Source organism: Physella acuta, unplaced genomic scaffold (assembly GCF_028476545.2).
Source record: "Physella acuta isolate Inbredline_101_S28 unplaced genomic scaffold, ASM2847654v3 ptg000204l, whole genome shotgun sequence".
In the NCBI taxonomy this organism is placed as follows: Eukaryota; Metazoa; Mollusca; class Gastropoda; family Physidae; genus Physella; species Physella acuta.
In genome coordinates, this window is record NW_026731723.1 from 1,437,204 (window position 1) to 1,456,290 (window position 19,087).

A 19,087-nucleotide genomic window follows, 5' to 3' on the forward strand; every position below is an offset into this window, starting at 1 on the left:
TGCAGATCAGAAAGTTTATTATAAAGCTAAATTTTCTGTCTGCTATTGTTTTAAGGGCTTATGTGCAAGAAAAATCACAGAAATTCAGATTTTTCATCAGAATGGTTGTCTAATGGTTGTCTAATGGTTGTCTAATGGTTGTCTAATGGTTGTCTAATGGTTGTCTAATGGTTGTCTAATGGTTGTCTAATGGTTGTCTAATGGTTGTCTAATGGTTGTCTAATGGTTGTCTAATGGTTGTCTAATGGTTGTCTAATGGTTGTCTAATGGTTGTCTAATGGTTGTCTAATGGTTGTCTAATGGTTGTCTAATGGTTGTCTTGGGTTGTCTTGGGTTGTCTAGTACTTTTGGATTCTCTGTCCAATTCTTCATTCAGAAAATAAGAACTTACATGAGAAAAAAGTTGTTAAGTTTATAAAAAACTTGTTATAACCATATATATATATATATGAAAAAAATAATCATATTTTTCCAATAATACATGTTTGCTACAAACATGTATTATTGATCTAATTATTGATCTAATTAGTTAAAAACAAAACACAATGAATAATAGAGTGTTTTACTATTTCAAGCCTAAATTATTTCATATAAATCTTTGTTTATTAGCAATGTTAACTGAGGGTATAAGTTAACTAAAAATTATATTTGGCTTCTTTTTATTTTATGATGAACAGTGACCTTCTTTCTAAATTTAAAACAGAGAGTATGTAAAATAATAGGAAACATTGGAACTAAAAGGTATGTGACTTGCTGGCCAAAGACTACCTAAGCCACCATGTCTGATGGTGTGAGGACAAAACACATCCAGTCAGAGTTCATTTTTGAGTTTTAATTTTCGTACTTAGAAAGTGCATAGAAGGAAATCACAACGCACTTGATTCTAATTCAAATTTATTATTTTGTTGTTGGCTTTAATAATTTATTCATTTGTTTTTCATAAGAAATTGATGTTTTTCTTTTAGAAGTTACATTTACAATAATTCTATAGGAAGGTTCTAAAAATATCTTGACCCCATTAACAAATGTAGTTTTGTGAATAAAAGAGTACCTGGCAAAGAAGAGCAGGAAGAACCAGGTACAAGGGGCAGCCAGTATCAGGAGCATGTCCTCCACGTCATGCATCTCTAAAACACGGAAGGGTATGCAGGCCAAGATGAGCAGACAGGAGATCAGGTACACAGTCTGTGCTGGGGCATGGGTCTAAAACAAACAAGTCATTGACAACTGGGCACCAGACAAAATGGCACAATCAAGTCATTGACAACTGGGCAACAAACAAAATGGCACAATCAAGTCATTGACAACTGGGCAACAAACAAAATGGCAGAAACAATCAAGTCATTGACAACTGGGCACCAAACAAAATGGCACAATCAAGTCATTGACAACTGGGCACCAAACAAAATGGCAGAAACAAGTCATTGACAACTGGGAACTAAACAAAATGGCAGAAACAAGTCATTGACAGTACAACTGGGCACCAAACAAAATGGCAGAAACAAGTCATTGACAACTGGGAACTAAACAAAATGGCAGAAACAATCAAGTCATTGACAACTGGGCACCAAACAAAATGGCACAATCAAGTCATTGACAACTGGGCACCAAACAAAATGGCAGAAACAAGTCATTGACAGTACAACTGGGCACCAAACAAAATGGCACAATCAAGTCATTGACAACTGGGCACCAAACAAAATGGCAGAAACAATCAAGTCATTGACAGTACAACTGTGAACTAAACAAAATGGCAGAAACAAGTCATTGACAGTACAACTGGGAACTAAACAAAATGGCAGAAACAAGTCATTGACAGTACAACTGGGAACTAAACAAAATGGCAGAAACAAGTCATTGACAGTACAACTGGGAACTAAACAAAATGGCAGAAACAATCAAGTCATTGACAGTACAACTGGGAACTAAACAAAATGGCAGAAACAAGTCATTGACAGTACAACTGGGAACTAAACAAAATGTCAGAAACAATCAAGTCATTGACAGTACAACTGGGAACTAAACAAAATGGCAGAAACAATCAAGTCATTGACAACTGGGCACCAAACAAAATGGCAGAATCAAGTCATGGACAGTACAACTGGGAACTAAACAAAATGGCAGAAACAATCAAGTCATTGACAACTGGGCACCAAACAAAATGGCAGAAACAATCAAGTCATTGACAACTGGGCACCAAACAAAATGGCAGAATCAAGTCATTGACAGTACAACTGGGAACTAAACAAAATGGCAGAAACAATCAAGTCATTGACAGTACAACTGGGAACTAAACAAAATGGCAGAAACAAGTCATTGACAGTACAACTGGGAACTAAACAAAATGGCAGAAACAATCAAGTCATTGACAACTGGGCACCAAACAAAATGGCAGAAACAATCAAGTCATTGACAGTACAACTGGGAACTAAACAAAATGGCAGAAACAATCAAGTCATTGACAGTACAACTGGGAACTAAACAAAATGGCAGAAACAATCAAGTCATTGACAGTACAACTGGGAACTAAACAAAATGGAAGAAACAATCAAGTCATTGACAACTGGGCACCAAACAAAATGGCAGAATCAAGTCATGGACAGTACAACTGGGAACTAAACAAAATGGCAGAAACAATCAAGTCATTGACAACTGGGCACCAAACAAAATGGCAGAAACAATCAAGTCATTGACAGTACAACTGGGAACTAAACAAAATGGCAGAAACAAGTCATTGACAGTACAACTGGGAACTAAACAAAATGGCAGAAACAATCAAGTCATTGACAGTACAACTGGGAACTAAACAAAATGGCAGAAACAAGTCATTGACAGTACAACTGGGAACTAAACAAAATGGCAGAAACAATCAAGTCATTGACAGTACAACTGGGAACTAAACAAAATGGCAGAAACAAGTCATTGACAGTACAACTGGGAACTAAACAAAATGGCAGAAACAATCAAGTCATTGACAGTACAACTGGGAACTAAACAAAATGGCAGAAACAAGTCATTGACAGTACAACTGGGAACTAAACAAAATGTCAGAAACAATCAAGTCATTGACAGTACAACTGGGAACTAAACAAAATGGCAGAATCAAGTCATTGACAGTACAACTGGGCACCAAACAAAATGGCAGAATCAAGTCATTGACAGTACAACTGGGAACTAAACAAAATGGCAGAAACAATCAAGTCATTGACAACTGGGCACCAAACAAAATGGCAGAAACAATCAAGTCATTGACAACTGGGAACTAAACAAAATGGCAGAAACAATCAAGTCATTGACAGTACAACTGGGAACTAAACAAAATGGCAGAAACAAGTCATTGACAGTACAACTGGGAACTAAACAAAATGGCAGAAACAATCAAGTCATTGACAGTACAACTGGGAACTAAACAAAATGGAAGAAACAATCAAGTCATTGACAGTACAACTGGGAACTAAACAAAATGGCAGAAACAAGTCATTGACAGTACAACTGTGAACTAAACAAAATGGCAGAAACAAGTCATTGACAGTACAACTGGGAACTAAACAAAATGGCAGCCTTTTGCAATACACTTTTCTTTTAACTATACATACATACATATTTTTTAAGAATTTCTTTTTTAGGAATGAAAATTAGAAACAATACATTTTGAAACAACTGAATCTAAATAAAAAAGTTTCAGGCTATGAAAATGATGGTTTTCCCTCAAATATTAGTGACATAGGAAGCTGGTTTATAAGCCAGCTGCTGTTAGTAGCGAGTGGGTTAATTAATTAAAAAACTAAACTGGTAAATGGTATGAAAGAAAGCAATTAGGTCATTAAACAGGTAAAGGATGTGTCTAGAAACCATGAGTCTGTTTTATGGGAATCAGATAAACCTGTTATATTTGAACCCTATGGGAATCAGATAAACCTGTTATATTTGAACCCTATGGGAATCAGATAAACCTGTTATATTTGAACCCTATGGGAATCAGATAAACCTGTTATATTTGAACCCTATGGGAATCAGATAAACCTGTTATATTTGAACCCTATGGGAATCAGATAAACCTGTTATATTTGAACCCTATGGGAATCAGATAAACCTGTTATATTTGAACCCTATGGGAATCAGATAAACCTGTTATATTTGAACCCTATGGGAATCAGATAAACCTGTTATATTTGAACCCAATGGGAATCAGATAAACCTGTTATATTTGAACCCTATGGGAATCAGATAAACCTGTTATATTTGAACCCTATGGGAATCAGATAAACCTGTTATATTTGAACCCTATGGGAATCAGATAAACCTGTTATATTTGAACCCTATGGGAATCAGATAAACCTGTTATATTTGAACCCTATGGGAATCAGATAAACCTGTTATATTTGAACCCTATGGGAATCAGATAAACCTGTTATATTTGAACCCTATGGGAATCAGATAAACCTGTTATATTTGAACCCTATGGGAATCAGATAAACCTGTTATATTTGAACCCTATGGGAATCAGATAAACCTGTTATATTTGAACCCTATGGGAATCAGATAAACCTGTTATATTTGAACCCTATGGGAATCAGATAAACCTGTTATATTTGAACCCTATGGGAATCAGATAAACCTGTTATATTTGAACCCTATGGGAATCAGATAAACCTGTTATATTTGAACCCTATGGGAATCAGATAAACCTGTTATATTTGAACCCTATGGGAATCAGATAAACCTGTTATATTTGAACCCTATGGGAATCAGATAAACCTGTTATATTTGAACCCTATGGGAATCAGATAAACCTGTTATATTTGAACCCTATGGGAATCAGATAAACCTGTTATATTTGAACCCTATGGGAATCAGATAAACCTGTTATATTTGAACCCTATGGGAATCAGATAAACCTGTTATATTTGAACCCTATGGGAATCAGATAAACCTGTTATATTTGAACCCTATGGGAATCAGATAAACCTGTTATATTTGAACCCTATGGGAATCAGATAAACCTGTTATATTTGAACCCTATGGGAATCAGATAAACCTGTTATATTTGAACCCTATGGGAATCAGATAAACCTGTTATATTTGAACCCTATGGGAATCAGATAAACCTGTTATATTTGAACCCTATGGGAATCAGATAAACCTGTTATATTTGAACCCTATGGGAATCAGATAAACCTGTTATATTTGAACCCTATGGGAATCAGATAAACCTGTTATATTTGAACCCTATGGGAATCAGATAAACCTGTTATATTTGAACCCTATGGGAATCAGATAAACCTGTTATATTTGAACCCTATGGGAATCAGATAAACCTGTTATATTTGAACCCTATGGGAATCAGATAAACCTGTTATATTTGAACCCTATGGGAATCAGATAAACCTGTTATATTTGAACCCTATGGGAATCAGATAAACCTGTTATATTTGAACCCTATGGGAATCAGATAAACCTGTTATATTTGAACCCTATGGGAATCAGATAAACCTGTTATATTTGAACCCTATGGGAATCAGATAAACCTGTTATATTTGAACCCTATGGGAATCAGATAAACCTGTTATATTTGAACCCTATGGGAATCAGATAAACCTGTTATATTTGAACCCTATGGGAATCAGATAAACCTGTTATATTTGAACCCTATGGGAATCAGATAAACCTGTTATATTTGAACCCTATGGGAATCAGATAAACCTGTTATATTTGAACCCTATGGGAATCAGATAAACCTGTTATATTTGAACCCTATGGGAATCAGATAAACCTGTTATATTTGAACCCTATGGGAATCAGATAAACCTGTTATATTTGAACCCTATGGGAATCAGATAAACCTGTTATATTTGAACCCTATGGGAATCAGATAAACCTGTTATATTTGAACCCTATGGGAATCAGATAAACCTGTTATATTTGAACCCTATGGGAATCAGATAAACCTGTTATATTTGAACCCTATGGGAATCAGATAAACCTGTTATATTTGAACCCTATGGGAATCAGATAAACCTGTTATATTTGAACCCTATGGGAATCAGATAAACCTGTTATATTTGAACCCTATGGGAATCAGATAAACCTGTTATATTTGAACCCTATGGGAATCAGATAAACCTGTTATATTTGAACCCTATGGGAATCAGATAAACCTGTTATATTTGAACCCTATGGGAATCAGATAAACCTGTTATATTTGAACCCTATGGGAATCAGATAAACCTGTTATATTTGAACCCTATGGGAATCAGATAAACCTGTTATATTTGAACCCTATGGGAATCAGATAAACCTGTTATATTTGAACCCTATGGGAATCAGATAAACCTGTTATATTTGAACCCTATGGGAATCAGATAAACCTGTTATATTTGAACCCTATGGGAATCAGATAAACCTGTTATATTTGAACCCTATGGGAATCAGATAAACCTGTTATATTTGAACCCTATGGGAATCAGATAAACCTGTTATATTTGAACCCTATGGGAATCAGATAAACCTGTTATATTTGAACCCTATGGGAATCAGATAAACCTGTTATATTTGAACCCTATGGGAATCAGATAAACCTGTTATATTTGAACCCTATGGGAATCAGATAAACCTGTTATATTTGAACCCTATGGGAATCAGATAAACCTGTTATATTTGAACCCTATGGGAATCAGATAAACCTGTTATATTTGAACCCTATGGGAATCAGATAAACCTGTTATATTTGAACCCTATGGGAATCAGATAAACCTGTTATATTTGAACCCTATGGGAATCAGATAAACCTGTTATATTTGAACCCTATGGGAATCAGATAAACCTGTTATATTTGAACCCTATGGGAATCAGATAAACCTGTTATATTTGAACCCTATGGGAATCAGATAAACCTGTTATATTTGAACCCTATGGGAATCAGATAAACCTGTTATATTTGAACCCTATGGGAATCAGATAAACCTGTTATATTTGAACCCTATGGGAATCAGATAAACCTGTTATATTTGAACCCTATGGGAATCAGATAAACCTGTTATATTTGAACCCTATGGGAATCAGATAAACCTGTTATATTTGAACCCTATGGGAATCAGATAAACCTGTTATATTTGAACCCTATGGGAATCAGATAAACCTGTTATATTTGAACCCTATGGGAATCAGATAAACCTGTTATATTTGAACCCTATGGGAATCAGATAAACCTGTTATATTTGAACCCTATGGGAATCAGATAAACCTGTTATATTTGAACCCTATGGGAATCAGATAAACCTGTTATATTTGAACCCTATGGGAATCAGATAAACCTGTTATATTTGAACCCTATGGGAATCAGATAAACCTGTTATATTTGAACCCTATGGGAATCAGATAAACCTGTTATATTTGAACCCTATGGGAATCAGATAAACCTGTTATATTTGAACCCTATGGGAATCAGATAAACCTGTTATATTTGAACCCTATGGGAATCAGATAAACCTGTTATATTTGAACCCTATGGGAATCAGATAAACCTGTTATATTTGAACCCTATGGGAATCAGATAAACCTGTTATATTTGAACCCTATGGGAATCAGATAAACCTGTTATATTTGAACCCTATGGGAATCAGATAAACCTGTTATATTTGAACCCTATGGGAATCAGATAAACCTGTTATATTTGAACCCTATGGGAATCAGATAAACCTGTTATATTTGAACCCTATGGGAATCAGATAAACCTGTTATATTTGAACCCTATGGGAATCAGATAAACCTGTTATATTTGAACCCTATGGGAATCAGATAAACCTGTTATATTTGAACCCTATGGGAATCAGATAAACCTGTTATATTTGAACCCTATGGGAATCAGATAAACCTGTTATATTTGAACCCTATGGGAATCAGATAAACCTGTTATATTTGAACCCTATGGGAATCAGATAAACCTGTTATATTTGAACCCTATGGGAATCAGATAAACCTGTTATATTTGAACCCTATGGGAATCAGATAAACCTGTTATATTTGAACCCTATGGGAATCAGATAAACCTGTTATATTTGAACCCTATGGGAATCAGATAAACCTGTTATATTTGAACCCTATGGGAATCAGATAAACCTGTTATATTTGAACCCTATGGGAATCAGATAAACCTGTTATATTTGAACCCTATGGGAATCAGATAAACCTGTTATATTTGAACCCTATGGGAATCAGATAAACCTGTTATATTTGAACCCTATGGGAATCAGATAAACCTGTTATATTTGAACCCTATGGGAATCAGATAAACCTGTTATATTTGAACCCTATGGGAATCAGATAAACCTGTTATATTTGAACCCTATGGGAATCAGATAAACCTGTTATATTTGAACCCTATGGGAATCAGATAAACCTGTTATATTTGAACCCTATGGGAATCAGATAAACCTGTTATATTTGAACCCTATGGGAATCAGATAAACCTGTTATATTTGAACCCTATGGGAATCAGATAAACCTGTTATATTTGAACCCTATGGGAATCAGATAAACCTGTTATATTTGAACCCTATGGGAATCAGATAAACCTGTTATATTTGAACCCTATGGGAATCAGATAAACCTGTTATATTTGAACCCTATGGGAATCAGATAAACCTGTTATATTTGAACCCTATGGGAATCAGATAAACCTGTTATATTTGAACCCTATGGGAATCAGATAAACCTGTTATATTTGAACCCTATGGGAATCAGATAAACCTGTTATATTTGAACCCTATGGGAATCAGATAAACCTGTTATATTTGAACCCTATGGGAATCAGATAAACCTGTTATATTTGAACCCTATGGGAATCAGATAAACCTGTTATATTTGAACCCTATGGGAATCAGATAAACCTGTTATATTTGAACCCTATGGGAATCAGATAAACCTGTTATATTTGAACCCTATGGGAATCAGATAAACCTGTTATATTTGAACCCTATGGGAATCAGATAAACCTGTTATATTTGAACCCTATGGGAATCAGATAAACCTGTTATATTTGAACCCTATGGGAATCAGATAAACCTGTTATATTTGAACCCTATGGGAATCAGATAAACCTGTTATATTTGAACCCTATGGGAATCAGATAAACCTGTTATATTTGAACCCTATGGGAATCAGATAAACCTGTTATATTTGAACCCTATGGGAATCAGATAAACCTGTTATATTTGAACCCTATGGGAATCAGATAAACCTGTTATATTTGAACCCTATGGGAATCAGATAAACCTGTTATATTTGAACCCTATGGGAATCAGATAAACCTGTTATATTTGAACCCTATGGGAATCAGATAAACCTGTTATATTTGAACCCTATGGGAATCAGATAAACCTGTTATATTTGAACCCTATGGGAATCAGATAAACCTGTTATATTTGAACCCTATGGGAATCAGATAAACCTGTTATATTTGAACCCTATGGGAATCAGATAAACCTGTTATATTTGAACCCTATGGGAATCAGATAAACCTGTTATATTTGAACCCTATGGGAATCAGATAAACCTGTTATATTTGAACCCTATGGGAATCAGATAAACCTGTTATATTTGAACCCTATGGGAATCAGATAAACCTGTTATATTTGAACCCTATGGGAATCAGATAAACCTGTTATATTTGAACCCTATGGGAATCAGATAAACCTGTTATATTTGAACCCTATGGGAATCAGATAAACCTGTTATATTTGAACCCTATGGGAATCAGATAAACCTGTTATATTTGAACCCTATGGGAATCAGATAAACCTGTTATATTTGAACCCTATGGGAATCAGATAAACCTGTTATATTTGAACCCTATGGGAATCAGATAAACCTGTTATATTTGAACCCTATGGGAATCAGATAAACCTGTTATATTTGAACCCTATGGGAATCAGATAAACCTGTTATATTTGAACCCTATGGGAATCAGATAAACCTGTTATATTTGAACCCTATGGGAATCAGATAAACCTGTTATATTTGAACCCTATGGGAATCAGATAAACCTGTTATATTTGAACCCTATGGGAATCAGATAAACCTGTTATATTTGAACCCTATGGGAATCAGATAAACCTGTTATATTTGAACCCTATGGGAATCAGATAAACCTGTTATATTTGAACCCTATGGGAATCAGATAAACCTGTTATATTTGAACCCTATGGGAATCAGATAAACCTGTTATATTTGAACCCTATGGGAATCAGATAAACCTGTTATATTTGAACCCTATGGGAATCAGATAAACCTGTTATATTTGAACCCTATGGGAATCAGATAAACCTGTTATATTTGAACCCTATGGGAATCAGATAAACCTGTTATATTTGAACCCTATGGGAATCAGATAAACCTGTTATATTTGAACCCTATGGGAATCAGATAAACCTGTTATATTTGAACCCTATGGGAATCAGATAAACCTGTTATATTTGAACCCTATGGGAATCAGATAAACCTGTTATATTTGAACCCTATGGGAATCAGATAAACCTGTTATATTTGAACCCTATGGGAATCAGATAAACCTGTTATATTTGAACCCTATGGGAATCAGATAAACCTGTTATATTTGAACCCTATGGGAATCAGATAAACCTGTTATATTTGAACCCTATGGGAATCAGATAAACCTGTTATATTTGAACCCTATGGGAATCAGATAAACCTGTTATATTTGAACCCTATGGGAATCAGATAAACCTGTTATATTTGAACCCTATGGGAATCAGATAAACCTGTTATATTTGAACCCTATGGGAATCAGATAAACCTGTTATATTTGAACCCTATGGGAATCAGATAAACCTGTTATATTTGAACCCTATGGGAATCAGATAAACCTGTTATATTTGAACCCTATGGGAATCAGATAAACCTGTTATATTTGAACCCTATGGGAATCAGATAAACCTGTTATATTTGAACCCTATGGGAATCAGATAAACCTGTTATATTTGAACCCTATGGGAATCAGATAAACCTGTTATATTTGAACCCTATGGGAATCAGATAAACCTGTTATATTTGAACCCTATGGGAATCAGATAAACCTGTTATATTTGAACCCTATGGGAATCAGATAAACCTGTTATATTTGAACCCTATGGGAATCAGATAAACCTGTTATATTTGAACCCTATGGGAATCAGATAAACCTGTTATATTTGAACCCTATGGGAATCAGATAAACCTGTTATATTTGAACCCTATGGGAATCAGATAAACCTGTTATATTTGAACCCTATGGGAATCAGATAAACCTGTTATATTTGAACCCTATGGGAATCAGATAAACCTGTTATATTTGAACCCTATGGGAATCAGATAAACCTGTTATATTTGAACCCTATGGGAATCAGATAAACCTGTTATATTTGAACCCTATGGGAATCAGATAAACCTGTTATATTTGAACCCTATGGGAATCAGATAAACCTGTTATATTTGAACCCTATGCATGTCAGTTATGATTGGTAGGTCTGTTTTATGGGAATCAGATAAACCTGTTATATTTGAACCCTATGCCTGTCAGTTATGATTGGTAGGTCTGTTTTATGGGAATCAGATAAACCTGTTATATTTGAACCCTATGGGAATCAGATAAACCTGTTATATTTGAACCCTATGCATGTCAGTTATGATTGGTAGGTCTGTTTTATGGGAATCAGATAAACCTGTTATATTTGAACCCTATGCATGTCAGTTATGATTGGTAGGTCTGTTTTATGGGAATCAGATAAACCTGTTATATTTGAACCCTATGCATGTCAGTTATGATTGGTAGGTCTGTTTTATGGGAATCAGATAAACCTGTTATATTTGAACCCTATGCATGTCAGTTATGATTGGTAGGTCTGTTTTATGGGAATCAGATAAACCTGTTATATTTGAACCCTATGGGAATCAGATAAACCTGTTATATTTGAACCCTATGGGAATCAGATAAACCTGTTATATTTGAACCCTATGGGAATCAGATAAACCTGTTATATTTGAACCCTATGGGAATCAGATAAACCTGTTATATTTGAACCCTATGCATGTCAGTTATGATTGGTAGGTCTGTTTTATGGGAATCAGATAAACCTGTTATATTTGAACCCTATGGGAATCAGATAAACCTGTTATATTTGAACCCTATGGGAATCAGATAAACCTGTTATATTTGAACCCTATGGGAATCAGATAAACCTGTTATATTTGAACCCTATGGGAATCAGATAAACCTGTTATATTTGAACCCTATGGGAATCAGATAAACCTGTTATATTTGAACCCTATGGGAATCAGATAAACCTGTTATATTTGAACCCTATGGGAATCAGATAAACCTGTTATATTTGAACCCTATGGGAATCAGATAAACCTGTTATATTTGAACCCTATGGGAATCAGATAAACCTGTTATATTTGAACCCTATTGGAATCAGATAAACCTGTTATATTTGAACCCTATGGGAATCAGATAAACCTGTTATATTTGAACCCTATGGGAATCAGATAAACCTGTTATATTTGAACCCTATGCATGTCAGTTATGATTGGTAGGTCTGTTTTATGGGAATCAGATAAACATGTTATATTTGAACCCTATGCATGTCAGTTATGATTGGTAGGTCTGTTTTATGGGAATCAGATAAACCTGTTATATTTAAACCCTATGCATGTCAGTTATGATTGGTAGGTCTGTTTTATGGGAATCAGATAAACCTGTTATATTTGAACCCTATGCATGTCAGTTATGATTGGTAGGACAACCAAATATTAATCATAGGTTTATCAAAGGCCTGCACACAAGAAAATAAGTAGAATGCCACTATAGTGTAACTTGAGCTTGTCTTTAGTACAATGTCTACCTACTAGACTGATATAGTTTTTTTACTGGAAACTTTATTTACAATCTTCCTTTGCAATGAATATTTTTGGAATAAATTTGAAACAGAAATAATTTGAAAATAATTTGACAGAAAATTTAAATATGCATTTTTAAAGTAGATTAAGCTCTTATTTTCAATTTTTAAAAATTCTATTCAATTTTTTTCAAGAAAATTCTAAAAAATTTAGCAAGTTCACTGATTATTTTGTGAAAGGTAAGCATTCTAATCCTTGCAAAAAAGTATAACTAAAAACTAATTTGTCTCAGTCCTTGAGATTTGTGGTGCCAACGGTTGAATTCTCTGGCTACATTTTTAAAGTTACACTATTTCAAAAGTCATCTCAAGTGAGAAGTTACAAATTTTAGGCTTAGAAACAAAATATTTATTTATTCTGTCAATATTTCAACAAAAAAAAATAAAAAAAAGAGAAATCAAAGGTTAGACCTACTCTCCCAAAATGGTGTTAGAAAATACAAAAGCAAGTGCCAATAGAAAGAAAGAGACTAGAAAATGACTACCTTATGGAGCTGCAGTACCTTCACATAGAAAAACAGGAGAGACAACTTCAATATTTCACTGAACTCTAGTTCAAACAACAATTTTAAAACTTTTAAATTTCATCCATTTGTTTAACTAATTAGGTTATTGCAGCTAATAAAATGTTGGCTTCAAAACAAAAATTTCATCTACAAGAATTTTGTAACTAAACAGATATCTAGTTAAAATCTTATGCTAATGTTTTTTATGATTAATAATTGTGTTAATTATTAAAATCTTATGCTAATGTTTTTTATGATTAATTATTTTGTTTAAAATCTTATGCTAATGTTTTTTATGATTCATAATTTTGTTTAAAACCTAATGCTTATGTTTTTATGATTAATTATTTTGTTTAAAATCTTATGCTAATGTTTTTTATGATTAACAATTTTGTTTAAAACCTAGTAATGCTGCAACAATTTATTATTGATGAACAATTTTACACATTTTAAAACTAAGGGTCACAATTCACATAAAAAATTGGCTAAAAAAAAAAACCCTGTGTGATACAGAAATGTAACTGACCAAGTTTTTGAAGAAAGTCCGCAAGCCTTGTGTGCTTATCTCCATCAGTTCTGAGACCACCGTGGCTAAACAGCTGAGACAAACAATGACTTCCGAGGCTAGGCGTACCTGCTCATTCAATACTCAACTCATGAGAAGGTAACAGACAACAGAAATCTATATCTTGACTCATTTTTATAGAACATAAATCTTATAAACTCCTTATACAAATTTACTTTTATTTATAGCTTAGCAAAATAAAAATAAAATCTTTTTAAAAATAAAGTTCATTATGGATATAGATTGATTTTATTTTGTGGTTTAATTAATGGATATTAATTATAATATTTGGCGGTTTAGTTGATGGATGTTTATTAAAAAATGTGGTGGTTTAAGTTGATGAATGTTTATTAAAAAATGTGGATGGTTTAAGTTGATGGATGTTTATTAAAAATGTGGTGGTTTAAGTTGATGGATGTTTATTAAAAATGTGGTGGTTTAAGTTGATGGATGTTTATTAAAAAATGTGGTGGTTTAAGCTGATGGATGTTTATAACAAATGTGGTGGTTTAAGTTGATATAAAAAAGACCTACAGCATCCTCCGTGCTGCTGCTGGACAGAAGGTTTTCTCCTGAAGGTCTGGTGTAGATGACCACACTAAACAACACCAGGTGGACCGAGGCAAAGCACAGTCGCATGATGAAACGTTGCTATACACAAATTTGAAACTTGGGTTATTTTTAATCTAATTTTACTATACACAAATTTGAAACTTGGTTTAGTGTCAAACTAATTTCATAACTTTCTAGAAGTCGTGTCCAAATGTAAATGTTTTTGCAACATCTAAATGATTGAATATTGCTTTAAGATTTAAATGATTGAAGGTTTCTATAAGATTTAAATGATTGGAAATAACTGTAAGATTTAAATGATTGGAAAAAACTGTAAGATTTAAATGATTGAAGGTTACTGTAAGAATGATTGTAGGTGATTGTAAATGAGGTGGAGTTACTGACCCTGGCAAAAGTCTTCCACTTCTCAATGAGCAGTTGCCTCATGACGCCTCCCTCCAGCATCTCCAGGTGTTCCTCCTTCTCACCATTCACAATTATCATCAGAGCTGAGTTCCAATCTTAAAGTAGATCACTTGAATTCAATGCTAAATCAACTCAACTGAACCAAAGTGAGACAGCTGACACAAGTAAAGTAGATCACTTGAATTCAATGCTAAATCAACTCAACTGAACCAAAGTGAGTCAGCTGACACAAGTAAAGTAGATCACTTGAATTCAATGCTAAATCAACTCAACTGAACCAAAGTGAGTCAGCCCACACAAGTAAAGTAGATCACTTGTATTCAATGCTAAATCAACTCAACTGAACCAAAGTGAGTCAGCCCACACAAGTAAAGTAGATCACTTGAATTCAATGCTAAATCAACTCAACTGAACCAAAGTGAGTCAGCCCACACAAGTAAAGTAGATCACTTGTATTCAATGCTAAATCAACTCAACTGGACCAAAGTGAGTCAGCCAACACAAGTAAAGTAGATCACTTGTATTCAATGCTAAATCAACTCAACTGAACCAAAGTGAGTCAGCTGACACAAGTAAAGTAGATCACTTGTATTCAATGCTAAATCAACTCAACTGAACCAAAGTGAGTCAGCTGACACAAGTAAAGTAGATCACTTGTATTCAATGCTAAATCAACTCAACTGAACCAAAGTGAGACAGCTGATCCAGATCAAATTTGACCAGAATAAAAAAAACGACACACTTTAACCGAAACTAATGTAAGACATCTCTTTTCATTTAATCAATTATTTAAAACCTTTTATTTTGCTTTTTGTTAACTAATTTCTATTAATAGTAACCAAAAACAACAGTTATTGAGCCCTTTAGTTGAGTACATATTTGTACATTTTCTGTCTAGCAACCTTTTAAATTAGACTTGTGCATGTTTATTTAAAATAAAATCAGAACTTGATAATTTAGGAAAATGTAAAATCACCTTGCAGATTTCACTGAACACTAAATATGTTTTCTTCTATGTTTAAAGAAAGAAACAATAGAATAAAAATTTGAAAACACAAATAATTTTCCTCAGCAGTATTTAGACTCTGTTGACACATTTGTTTAGTAGGCCTACATAAATGTTAGATCTCAAGGTTTGACAAGAATACATACAAGAATAAAACAATCAGAGCTACAAGAATAAAACAAGATGTCCGCTGGCTTTGACTTACTGGTGCTGCCATCTGCTGCAATGGAATCTAAAGTGTTGAGGGGATGAACAGAGCACATAGTGGTACTAAACCTCCACAGTTCCTGTAAGAGCATGCAGAAACTTGGTTAAACACAACTCTTAAAAGTGAAACTAACTTCTAACATTTTTAGACAAGTTCACAGCCAGTTTTGTACTACGCATCTCGAACTTTTTAAAGTAAATGCAGATTTGCAAAAAGGTCAAGTAAATGGGACATGCAATGGCAGATCAAATAAAACAGAAAAAAAAACACAAGTAGAATTAAAACAAACTTACAACGCTATCCAGATCTAACATAACTTTGAAAATAGAGTGTCGGCCCAGCTTGCAAGCTAAGGTAAGGGGAGTTAAATTCTGTTTGTTTTTAATGCTAGTGATGGCTTTGATTTTATGGTGTCTCACAGCATAGCGATACATATCCTAAAAAGTATAAATAGTAAAACAGATAGAATAAATAGTTCAGAGATATACATGTCCAACATTGTATAAATAGTAAGTACATGTCCCAAAATCTATTATGTAGATTGCAGGCATAAAAATACTAATCTAAAAATAGCAGTGGGCAACCTACTATTGTACATTAACTTGAACCATAGAAATCATTTTAAAAAATTAACTTGAACTGGGGCATACAATTATTTAAATAATGAACTTGAACTGGGGCATACAATTATTTAAATAATGAACTTGAACTGGCGCATACAATTATTTGAATAATGAACTTGAACTGGGGCATACAAAGAGTTTAAAAATGCTGTCCACTCACGCGCTGGTCAGCAATGACCACCATGTGAAGTATTGTGTTCCCAAATGAGTCCTGAAGGTTAGGGTCAGCTCCATGTTCCAGGAGATAATCGTAGACGTCAGTGTTACCCAGGCTGGCAGCAAAAGCCAACGGATATTCCCCAAAGTAGGCATACCCTAATATTTAAGTAAATGTAGCAAATCTTAACCAAAGTAGGCATACCCTAATATTTAAGTAAATGTAGCAAATCTTAACCAAAGTAGGCTAGTGATGATATTTCTATTTAGATAAAGGGGAATAACCCAACATTTTAAATAATGAGCATTAATTGACCATCTTAGATAAAGGGGAATAAACTGACCGTCATAGTCTGTGTTCTCTGTGGCTCCTTTCTTCTGGTCCTCTGGCAGGAAAAATCTGCCAGTGGCTCGCTGATTGACATTAGCACCAGACTCCACCAACAGCTGCACAGAATCAAAGTCCCCAACAACAATGGCAATATGCAAGGCACTTTCACCTGCCAGGGGACAGTTCGTTATGTCATCATCAATCATGACACTGTCAATAATCCTCCCACAAGACACCATAAGTCCCCCCCCCCTCACACAAGACACCATAAGTCCCCCCCCCTCACACAAGACACCATAAGTCCCCCCCCCTCACACAAGACACCATAAGTTCCCCCCCCCTCACACAAGACACCATAAGTCCCCCCCCCGTCACACAAGACACCATAAGTCCCCCCCCCCTCACACAAGACACCATAAGTCCCCCCCTCCCACAAGACACCATAAGCCCCCCCCTCCCACAAGACACAATAAGTCCCCCCCCTTCCACAAGACACCATAAGCCCCCCCCCCCCTCCCACAAGATACCATAAGTTCCCCCCCCCCTCACACAAGATACCATAAGCCCCCCCCCCTCCCACAAGACACAATAAGTCCCCCCCTCCCACAAGACACCATAAGCCCCCCCCCCCTCACACAAGACACCATAAGTCCCCCCCCTCCCACAAGACACCATAAGTCCCCCCCCTCACACAAGACACCATAAGTCCCCCCCCCCTCACACAAGACACCATAAGTACCCCCCCCTCCTATAAGACACAGTACGTTCCCCCCCCCCCCCCTCCACACAACACCACGAGTAAGGCCCCCCACATGATACCATCAATAAAAGCTACCTACCATAATACTCTTCTCCTTCGTAAACATCAAGGGCCAGGTTAGGGTACAGCTGGAGAAGGATCTTGGCCACTTCAAAATGAACGGGTGAGTCATTGAGGTAAAGTAAGTGGAATGGAGTCTCGCCAACCCCGCCCCTTTTGTTGAGGTCCCAGCATGCCTCATGGGGAATAAACTCTTTTTCTGATTCTTCTTCAACAAATTTCTGGTTTTCATCTACACCCTGCAATGACATTAGAATTAGGATCTCTAAAGATAAGAAAACATGATACACAGCTAAAGTGCATAATTAAAAACAAAAATAATAAACAACATTCTAAGTCTTACTGCTATTCTGCAATGAAGCTTTCTTTGCCAAGAAAAAAATTCTTCCCTAGTGATGCAATGCTTCTTGCCATCCTCAAAATAAAAAAACTTGGACATCTCGTTTCGAGCTATCTCTCGTACTCTATCAGGGCCATACTGGTTGTAAGCTTCGATAAGGACTCCACCCTTCCCGAAGTTGGCAAACCTGTAGGCAGGATTCTCATCCATTTCTTTATTCTGCTGTTTCCAGGCATCATCCTTATCTTTGAAGCGAAGGATCAGATTACCCATGATGATGTTCTGTGCCCAATAAAATTTTATACTCTTCTAGAATCCTTCGAGCTTTTGTTCTTCTGCTAATAGTTCTTGTTTTAAGCATCGTTGCTTATTTTAGATTACATTGGAATCTGAAAGTATATTACATGATTTTTTTAATAATACTATTATAACTAAATGATTCTGATCAGCTGTTTTTTAAGTATTAGCCTACTTGTCACTCAGAATTGTGACAATTTTGGAAGGTGGGGAGAGTTGAGTGATATGTCCTCACAAACAGCCAAATATTATAGTATAGGAATAATAATTAATAATTAATATTATTATTAGGTAATCTATCGTT

At 35.0% G+C, this 19,087-nt stretch overlaps 1 protein-coding gene across 3 annotated transcripts in view; it reads right to left on the minus strand.

Annotated features, from left to right (window-relative positions):
* LOC131937251 (transient receptor potential cation channel subfamily V member 5) overlaps window positions 1-19,087 on the minus strand; it is a 30,518-nt gene that overhangs the window by 10,613 nt on the left and 818 nt on the right. For 2 of the 3 annotated variants that reach the window (XM_059294528.1, XM_059294529.1), the window contains exons 2-12: window positions 18,490-18,875; window positions 18,166-18,385; window positions 17,340-17,495; window positions 17,000-17,154; window positions 16,510-16,653; window positions 16,214-16,295; window positions 14,982-15,097; window positions 14,559-14,675; window positions 13,986-14,093; window positions 13,439-13,456; window positions 1,052-1,203 (exon numbers count right to left, since the gene is read on the minus strand). In XM_059294528.1, coding sequence (XP_059150511.1) covers window positions 1,052-1,203; window positions 13,439-13,456; window positions 13,986-14,093; window positions 14,559-14,675; window positions 14,982-15,097; window positions 16,214-16,295; window positions 16,510-16,653; window positions 17,000-17,154; window positions 17,340-17,495; window positions 18,166-18,385; window positions 18,490-18,759 — 1,538 coding nt within the window. In that variant the 5' untranslated portion in view covers window positions 18,760-18,875. The remainder of the gene's footprint in view (window positions 1-1,051; window positions 1,204-13,438; window positions 13,457-13,985; window positions 14,094-14,558; window positions 14,676-14,981; window positions 15,098-16,213; window positions 16,296-16,509; window positions 16,654-16,999; window positions 17,155-17,339; window positions 17,496-18,165; window positions 18,386-18,489; window positions 18,876-19,087) is intronic. The other variant, XM_059294530.1, reaches the window with a different exon arrangement.